The sequence below is a fragment of the Opisthorchis viverrini genome (assembly GCF_000715545.1).
Source record: "Opisthorchis viverrini unplaced genomic scaffold opera_v5_276, whole genome shotgun sequence".
In the NCBI taxonomy this organism is placed as follows: Eukaryota; Metazoa; Platyhelminthes; class Trematoda; order Opisthorchiida; family Opisthorchiidae; genus Opisthorchis; species Opisthorchis viverrini.
Window position 1 is genome coordinate 163,616 of NW_008751931.1, and position 10,252 is coordinate 173,867.

The 10,252-nt window shown below is 49.3% G+C and overlaps 1 protein-coding gene across 1 annotated transcript; it reads right to left on the bottom strand.

The window, feature by feature from the left end:
• Nucleotides 1-258: 258 nt before the first annotated feature.
• On the bottom strand, nucleotides 259-1,812 carry T265_09401 (hypothetical protein; the record flags this gene model as incomplete). Its single annotated transcript, XM_009175448.1, has 3 exons — nucleotides 259-1,220; nucleotides 1,575-1,671; nucleotides 1,705-1,812. 3 exons carry the CDS (start codon nucleotides 1,810-1,812, stop codon nucleotides 259-261), a joined length of 1,167 nt encoding a protein of 388 aa, XP_009173712.1.
• Between the last annotated feature and the right edge of the window lie 8,440 nt (nucleotides 1,813-10,252).

The following is a 10,252-nucleotide window of genomic DNA, read 5'->3' on the forward strand; positions in this document are numbered from 1 at the left end:
AACAGAGAGGCGTAAACGACTCCATGTAACCATTACAGCCTTTTATTTTTTTACTTTCTTTCTCCGCAAAGTACACACTTATTCCAAGGCGGGGAGAATGTCATGACTATATAACCCATACCTTTGCATAACCCATTAATGATTATCGCTACCTTTGCATAACCCATTAACTCGTGATTATCGCTCTATTTTCAGCTCATGTACTACAGCTATTAGACGATTAAAGCGTACATTACGTCTTCCTATTCTGTCTTCTTTCTAATCCCGCCCTGGAACTACTCGACTCTCGCAGCACACGGATTCTCCCCAGTTGTCTGGGACAGACTCCGTTTCCCAAATGCAAGCAAACAGATCGGACAAGCGCTGACTGAGGACTTCACCCCCGTCTTTGAACAGTGCGGGTGGAAGGTCATCCGGACCGGGAGCTCGGTGGCGCTTGAGAGAACATATGCAGTCGTAAACCTCCGAGGCCGTAGGTGGTTCCACGTTCACCGTCCAGGGTTCTACTTCACCTGTGGGCTGTAGATGAGTGCCGGCTGGTGGCCAAGACATTTGTTGTTCAAAGTATTCAGCCCACCGGTCAAGGCGTTCCTCCTCATTCAAGATGGTCGTTCCATTCTGACGCTTGATGCTTTCACTCACAGGTCGTTTCCGGGGACTGGTCGCACGGATCAACTGAAATAATCTCCGGGCATTACCGGCTTTCTGGGCCCCTTCCATTTCGTTGGCTTTCTGTGTCCACCATAGTTCACAGTCGGATCGCAAACTCACTTTCTCTTGACGTCTGATGGCTCTTCGCATCGGGTTATGTTCGGGACCGGCTGGGATATTTCTTCGAGATTTAAGTAGTGCCAACGTTCGGTCTGATATCCGGTGCTTGAGTGCGCCTGGATGGGTCGTGCCACAGGCAAAATTCCCAGCACTATGCAAAGAGGTGGCAATCTCGTCCCAGTATGAGTTCACATCTGATGGCGGAGCACTTGGAAGAAACTCTAGAATACGATTCTTGTAAGTTCGTCTGACATCCGGATCTGCCAGTCTTTCAGTTGCCGTGCGATTTGTCCGCACCTTACGCGACCCCGGGAAACGTAGGGCGAAGCGACTCCGGACGAGCGCGTGGTCAGAGTCCACAAATGTGTTCCAAAACGACCGGCAGTCAGTTATGGAGCCGCGCCATCGGTAACTGATTGCAATGTGGTCGATTTGAGTTTGTGGCCGGCCTGTTGTTAGAGGACACCAAATGGCCAGACGACTTCGGCTATTTCGGTTCGAAACAATAAACTAGCCTTCACAAACAAGCCGTTCGAAGGCAAACTACGAAAAGATACCGTAAGTATCGTTAGCAACCATTTCAGCTGAGTGGGGTATCTTAGAGACACCATGGGTGCAAATTTTCAGCAGTGAAGTAAGCTATCACGATTGATGTAGCTCTCTGTAAAAGGATCAGGGATACACAACCGGATCGCATGAATTCCCGCGACACGTTGCTGAACCAAGGCTTGACAAGTTAAACTTTAGGTAATTTAGAGTAACATCAACAAGAGGAAAAGCCAGAAAGACTACCAGAGGCCTACTTGATACGGGAGACTTGTCAGTAAGATGCCTCAGATCATGGAGTTTGTTGGCATCGGCCTCGATTTCTTTGAAACGCTCCTTGATGGCTTCCAGCTCCTAGGACATTAGAAGTCGAGCAACGGAACATACCGCATCGAACTGGATATCATCAGACACACTTATATCCTCTTTGGAGGCTTCATCACCAAAATCGTCACCCTGGTCTTCATGATCACCGTCGAGCACGAAATCTCCCATTGTGCAGAGGTAAAAACAATTTAGATAAGGACTTGGGGAACCGTTTCTCACTCAGAATGGAATGGAATACTGAAACAGAAAACACCATGGTCAGAATCACATCCGGTTACATGCGACGCGCAACACAAAAAATGACACAGGGAGTGAGGTGTGAGCTTCTTATCAAGAGAACCCTGGCTGAAATTTACTTTTTACATTTGCGTTGGTTGTACCCAAGTCCAGGTGGCCTGGCAACAGTCCCTTTTTGTTTTCTTTAGGTTACACTGTAGACAAGGAAAATAAAACCATAAAAGGGGGGAAATCGTTCAGCTGTAACATATTTCGGTGCCTGGCTGCCATGTCACCAGAAGGAAGCACGAGGGTTGGATGCTACCACATAAGCCTAGACAGGGGAAATCGAGATGTAGAAATAGAATCCGAACCACGCGTTCTAAGCAGATCCACCCCGCACCATAGACGAACTTACATCTGGACATATAAGCAAACGGGAAACGAGAATACTCGTCTACAACCGACAGTAGATATTTATTTCCAGTCATCGAGGGCAGTCGTGCTTTGGGGCCAGTGCTTAAACGTTCAAAGGTTCGTGTACCACCAGATGGCTCGGAGAAAAGTGGTTTTAATCCCATACGTACATGCGATTGCCTACTGACACATCGAATGTCCTCGATGGAGGATAGAACAGAGTTGCGTATAAGCGTTTTAGATCCCGGTGAGATGAAGTGTTCCCATGAACACTCCGAGAAAGGTTATCGACGACTTTGTTTTCGGCCCCTGGTCCGTAGGTCACCCCAAAAAAGTACATAGGACATCGTTGGACTTTGCCCTTTTTCATTTCCTCTTTCTCTTTGGTTGAATGCATGAACGCAACCGCCACTAGCGCACTGCTTCGAAAACTGCACAACCTCTTTTTTAATAGTGACGTTTTTCGCTAGCAGACAGAGTACGTAAGAGTGCTATCGGTTTGTCATCTGGGTTGAGTGTAGCGGAAAATGCAACATCAGATGAATTAATTTCGAGTATCACCCAGCTGTGACACCCTTCCGGTACCTAGCTGCCAGGTTGTCCAACGCTAGACAGGGAAAGTCGAGAGGAAGAGGTCAGATTCGAACCACGAACCTTCCAGTCAGTGAATTCGCGCTCTAGCCACTTGTACCATCTCGCCCCATCCCCGAACTAAAGCTGCCACCTTGACGTGGTGATCGGGCTTGCGTGCTGCAATGATCCCGCGGGCTACATTGGCTGGAACGTCGTTTCACCATGCCAGGAAGACCAAAGGGGAGCAGTCAGATGAAGAGCAGTGAGACTCCGTACTACGAGTAATCGCGCTACGAGGCGGTCTGGAGGTCTGTCCTCTGAGACAGGAGCCTGAAGGCAGAAAGGTGTTTCCCCAGGTGACCAGCACGTCCATATTTATGGAAACCTTCCATCGAGGAAGGACGGGTTAGAGAAGGTAGGCCCTAAAAACCGCAAACTCCGGTCACCCAACGGTTGACCGTAACCGCCTGCATATAATCCAATATGGTCGATGTACTTTTAAAACCAGAGTCCGGTGCTGCTCAAAAGGCATCTGCTGTGAGCAGTCGCATCAGGAATGAGACGGTAATGCCTTATTCCCTGCGCCCTCGTGTTAGGCCGACCCCCTGCAGCCGAGTGGGTAAGAATATTGTGTCACCGGGTAGGGTCCCCAAAGAAAACCAGACTGTCCGCTGCCTCGTGGGTCAGACTTTTGAGTCAAAAGCTCAAGGTGGGATACCTAAACCAAACCCCTTCCTCGGCCTGGGCAACCAGGAAGTATCATTTGCCCGCGCAGTTCAGCATCCACCGATGTCCCTCCCCAACCCCTTCCCACCGCACAAGCAAACGTCGCTGGGCCATTTGACTGTCAGTCATCTGACCAGAGGGCCTTATGCTCATCGCTGCCTGTTAGCAGTAAACATAATAAAACCCTTATAAATCCAAGAGATCCTTTCTACGTGGAAGCTTTTAACGTCCGTACTCTATGTCAAATCGGCATATAGATAATACTTGCTAAAGTCTTATACTCTCTTAAAATTGACATATGCCGCGTCTTCGAAACAAGCATACAAGATTCAAGCGTGGTTATGCATTTCAAAACGCCAAGGATGAACTCAGCTCTTTCACATTCCTCCCTCCGTGTGTTCGGTGACCCAGAAGCGATGACTCGTGGAATATATGGCGTGGGAGTTTTCACTCAGCAGCAGAGCTGAACGTACTTTGCTGAATTGGATTCCAGTGAACAGTCGTCTTTGAGCCGTCCGGTTATCCAGTAAAATCAAGCTCAAGGCCCTCGGCATGAAAAGTGGTGCCTGTTTGTAGTGCCGACTTATGCCCCAACGGACTGTATTTCTGATGATGAGAAGGAGACTTTCTGCCGAGAGCTATCCGGGCACATTAATCGATCAAAACGCACTGACATTGTGATCCCTGTAGGCGATTTGAATGCTCAAGTAGGCCGTCTTAGCCCCATGGAATCACATTTGGGCGGTCGATGCTCGCCGCACAGACAACAGAGATCGACTCCGTCAGTTGTGTGCTGACGATCAACTGTTTCTGGCGAGTGCGAACTTTCAACATAAACGTTCGCATCATGTAACCCGGCGGCTACCAACTGAAAATCAACCGTGGACCCAGTTGGACCACGTAAACATCAACCGCCGGTGGAGCCACAACTCAAGACTACCATTTCTTCTGGAGCACACCACTTGTTTCCGATCGAGCCACGGTGCGTGCACGCCAGAAAGTTCGCTTCCCTGCATGCTCTCGCAAATTAGCAAGAAGCATGTCAATCCACTATCTTCAAAGAACGACTATAGCTCAACAGTACCCAGCTGAGCTAGCCCAACGACTCTCCACAGTAAATAAATACTGTGGTGGCAGTGAACATGTGGATGAAGCGTGTGAAAATGTGAAGAGAGCTATGGTAGAGGTGTTCAGCGCAGTGTCCGACCTCTCCGATTCGACCACAAGACCACTGGATGTCAGCAAGATCGCTACCCATGACTGATATCGGGAAATCCATACCAACAGGCAACGAGTACGACGGCGCACGCAAATCCCTCAAACGCCAAATGATGAAGAGTCTAAGGAGAGACCGAGAGCTCTGGTGGACAACGAAAGCTCGGGAGATGGAGAAGGCTTTTGCTACGGGAAACAGCCGTGCCCTTTATCAACTGATGCGATCGACTGGCCCTAGGAAAGCAACGGCAAGTGAAACGATAAGTGAAAAAGATGGCACATTAATTCACTCGCAAAAACGTCGACTGAAGAGATGGGTCGAACACTTCGAGGAACAGTCAGCTGGCCTCCTGCAACACAGACGGTGGAGATAATGCATACAGCCGAATGGAATGTAAACCTTGATCGCCCTACGGAAGAAGAAACAAGGTACAAAATAGCCGTACTGAAAAGTGATAAGGCACCAGGATCGGACGGTCTGTATCTAGCCCTCTTCAAAGAAGGCGGAAAATCCCTGGTGACCCACCTGACAAAGCTTATTGGTACAATGTGATACGAAGAGAAAGTGCCTGCAGAATGGGGCATGTCGACAGTTATCCCTATCTTCTAAAAGGGTACGCGGACGCTATGTGAAAACCACCGTGGCATCAGCCTGTTAGCTTTGGCATCGAAGGTGCTCTCTGGCCTTATCCTTCGAAGGTTGACTGAACACAGAAAGAGGCAGATCCGTGGAAAACAAGCTGGGTTCCGTCCTGCGTCCGACAGATTCTGGAACAGCAACACTGCTTCCAGCAACCAACAATGGTTAATTTTCTTGATCTGAAAGCTGCCTTCGACTCTGTGGACCGCCAGGCACTAAAAGCGCGTTCAGCTGTAGCACCCTTCCGGTGCCTAGCTGCCATGCCACCCGAAGGAAGCACGAGGGCTGGGATACTGCCAGGTTGCCCAAGCCTAGACAGGGGAAGTCGAGTGGCGGAGGTCGGATTCGAACCGCGGACCTTCAGGTTAGTAATCCGCGCTCTAACCACTTCGGCCATCTCGCCGCCAGGCACTATGGCAGTGTCTGTGGAGCAAAGGTGTCCCCCATAAATTCTTGACCCTCCTTGGGGCGCTGTACACCAACTCACGCAGCCGTGTGAAGGTCTACGGGAAGCGCTCACCTGAGTTCAGACAGGGCTGTCTTCTTTCACCTTTCTTTTTTAAATTTGTCATTGATACGATCATGGAAGGCTCGCTATCAACCCCTAATCCCTGTGGGGTCAAAGTACTCCCATGGCGTCCTCTCACATATATCGAGTACGCAGATGACGTAGCTCTTCTTGGATCTGATGCCGAATGCAAACAACACTAAATAATCAAAATAATTCTGCCTCATGGTTTGACATGCACTTCACACCTGCAGTGTCAAGTGCTACTTCAAGACTGGGTGGGCTCGGACCCAGCCTCATACTTGCGGATGAACCAATTGAGGTAGCACACAAATTCGTTTACCTGGGCAGTCGTATCAGTTCCGGTGGTCTCGTGAAAGATGATATTTCCATCCGGATTGGGAAGGCCAGAGCGGCTTTCGTGGTCCTGCGTCACCTGTGGCATAAGCGCGACATCAGCTTGTCCGTCAAGAGTTGAGTTTACAATACTGTGGTGCGCTCCATATTACTAAACGGATCAGAAACCTGGCCGCTGCGCGCTGAGGACGTCAAAAGACTTTCAGTGTTTGACCATCGATGTCTTCGGAGCATTGCCCGAATCTGGTGGGAACACCAGATGAGCAATGCTGAAGTACGTCCAATGGTATTCGGGAGAAATAACTCACTCATCCTCGATAGATGAACTGATCACACCGCATAGGTTGTGCTGGTTTGGCCACGTGCTGTGTATACCAGTCGACCGACTTCTTCGGAGGGTTCTTTTTGCGCAACCAAGTGAAGGGTAGGAACAAGTCAGAGGCGGTCAAACAATGACTTGGGAACGAAGTATGAAAGCCATTACCAGCAAACTCAGCTGCGCTGGTTATTACCGCATTCCTGGATGGGGACCTCGAGACGGGCCACATCAATGGTTAGAGACATTGTCAGACATGGCCCAGTCACGCCCTCAGTGGCGCTCGTGCATTCAAGCTGTTGCCTTTAATTCATAGCTCCCCGATCCCTCCACTTGACAGTCCACCAACGGTACTGTATTTACGCACCAATTTATCAGCTCCCGCCATCAATCCGAAGCTACTTACCCCACCTCCCCAAATCATCGGTGAACGAAACTGTGGCAGCTACAACCACTGTACGACAAGTACGCGGTTTTTGCAGCTGATAATGATTATGATGATGATATCGAGTATCAGAGGTATGCTCAGATCGACAGTGACCATACCTGAACCCACTAACATCTTACTTGAGACTTTTGTGACGGACTCAAAGACTAGAAAGATTGCACTGTGAGTAATCGAGTAGATTTTCTCAGAGATGCGGTTTATCCAACGAGAACAGTACGCGATCAAGCCAATTTCACTTTGTTGAGACTTCATTTCTTTTGGAACAGGTAGTACTTGCCAGAGTCTAAGAGTTCGGTTTGATGACGAGTTCCATAATTTCATAGCCAGGGAGTCTGAGTTTAGTGATAGAAACTGTGCCTTCATCGTAATTTCACTGAAGGTCGTACTTCTGTGCTAGGGTGGGAAACCGCTACAGATTTCGATCTTCTTGATCCTTTCCGCAAATGGTGACACTATCCACGTGGGCTTATGTCCCGGTAGGCTTTTCAGCGAATGTTATGTCATCAATAACCCTCTGAAAGCACGCTACGCCACTCATTACTCCGAACGATATTCGGCGAGATTGACAGAGGTTGTTGCAAGCCTCAAGAGTCGTGATTGTCAATTCCCTTAATGGGTATTTGACGATACGCACCTTCGATATTCAGCGTGCTGAAAATACGATATTGGGCTGCTTCATCACTCATGTCCTCAATTCTGGAAAGCGCATAAGCGTCCAGTTGCGTAAATTGATTTGTAGTCTGACTGTAGTCAAGAGACGGCCCAAGTGGTTAGGGTGCGAATTTATCGACCGGAAGGTCCGTGGTTCGAACCCGACCTGCGCCCCTCAACTTCCCCTGTCTAGGCTTGGGCAACCTGGCAGTATCCCAGCCCCCGCGCTTCCATTTATTACGAGTAGCCTTTTTGGAAACGAGCAGTGCTATCGATTCACCTCAGTTGTCTGGGACCGTCTCTTTCTCCCAGATAGACTCAAATAGGCTAGACAGGCATTGGCTGAGAAGTTCACCGCCAACCTTGAAAACAGCAGATGGATGGTCATCAGGACCAGCAGCACGATAACGCTCGAGTAAAGAAATACACTCGGATACTTTTCAGACTAAGGGCGGCTCCATATTTACGGTCTACATTTATGTTAAAGGTCAGGTTTCTGGATTGGAGGTAGCAGGTGGTTGTTCGAAGTACTGTGCCCAGCAGTCCAAACGTTCTGCTTTGCTGCGTATCAGAAAGCCATTTTGGTTTCTGATTATTTCGCTGACAAGAGGTTTCCGAGGACCAGTTGGACGAATCAAGCGGAACAGCTTGCGGACGTTTGTACGGATTGTACCACGAACAGATATTTCGGCTTTGAGTAGCGCGTTGGATATTTTTGACTAGTGGCCGTTTATACCCGACATTGGACCATCCGGTAAATGTTCGGTGAGCTGGTTCTGATAGTTTCGTCTGATTTCTGGGTCCACTAGCTTCTCAATAGACAAGCGAGGTGTGCGCATTTTACGTAGACCTGAAAAGTGCAATGAAAAGCAAAAGCGTACAGGTGCATGGTCAGAATACACGCTGGTGTTCCAGAAAGTGTTAGGCGGTGATCGACCCTCACCACCACGTTGTCAAGTTATTTCCTTTGTTCCGGAAACTGGTATTTCGAAGGAGCAGTCTGTGACCAGTACACCTCAAGTAAGAGATCTCCGTTTTCCATGCGTCTCGTGTCCAGTCCTAACCGACCACCCAATCGGGTCTCGCCCGCGTTTAGTCTACCTACCTGGGTGTTTATGTCTCCAGCAACAACGATATCTGAGTCTTTAGCTCACTGTAGAAGGGCGCCTAGAGCGCCATAGAAACTATCCTTGACAGATTTAGAGCTACATTCAGTTGGGACGTAAACAAACACAGTAAACAAGGTGTGATGGACCTGACTGCCCCTAGATTCTCTCGGATGTTGCCAAACGGACCGCACAGAGGCGACTATCAACGGGTAACCAATCAAGCAGAGACGCTTCCGCTCGGTCACCTCATACAATACCCATCACAAATGCAGCGGCCTCTGTATCACCAGAGGTGCGCAGCCGGAACCGAGAGGAGAACGAGGGGACAGTCAGTTCGGCCACAGTACTTGTGTCCCGCATCCTTGTTTCTGAAAGACAACATACACTAATGCAGATGAGATCCAGCAAGAGCAAGAGCCACTGTTGTGAGAACATTAAAGGCGGGGTTTGAAAACAGACTTGGGGTTGCTACGGAACTCGAACGTACAGAAGCTGCGGCTGAGTGATGCGGGGTGAGCAAAACGGTCAGTCCTAGTGCTGCGGAGACAGTATTCAGATCCGGGTGGGGTAGGATGGAAGAAAGAAAACGCGTGTAGGAAGAAAGGCATCAGCAGTAGCGTGTTTTAGCTTACCTACCCTGTTAGATGGGGGTGAAGTCCTCAGTCAGCGCTTGTCCGATCTGTTTGCTTGCATTTGGGAAAAGCAGTCTGTCCCAGACAACTGGGGAGAATCGGTGATAGTGCCCATTTTCAAAAAAGGGGCGTAGTGAGTGTGGTAACCACAGGGGAATCAGCTTGATCGCGGTTGTAACGAGACTGTTGGCGTCAATTGTGCTTCGTCGCTTTACGGTGGCTCGTGAGATACTGATCCGAGAGCAGCAAGCGGGATTCCGGCCTGGTAGGGGTTGTGTTGACCAAATCTTCACACTGCGTCAGGTGCTAGAACAACGCCATACGTATAAGCGACCCACAATTCTAGTATTCCTGGATTTCCAAGGCGCATTCGACTCGGTTGACCGGTCTGTTCTTCTTGAGACGCTTGCCCACCAAGGAATGCCCCGGAAGTTTGTAAACATAATACGTTCTTTGTATTCTCAGACTTCCGGACGTGAGAGTGTACGGAGAGCTCTCCAAAAGTTTCCGTACACAAAGCGGTGTCCGTCAGGGATACCCACTGTCTCCGTTCCTTTTTAACTTTGTGATCGATGCAATAATGAGACGAACGCTGGAGGGTCTCCAAAACCCTGGTGTTCGAATAGCCTGTGAAGAAAACCTTGTCGATCTGGAATATGCAGACGACATCGTTCTCATGTTCGAAGAGGCGGAGAAGGCTCAGGTGCTCTTGGATGAACTGACCAGAGTCATTCCGTCCTTTGGTATGCACTTTGCACCTACAAAGTGTAAGGTCATGCTGGTGGACGTGCAGTCACTGA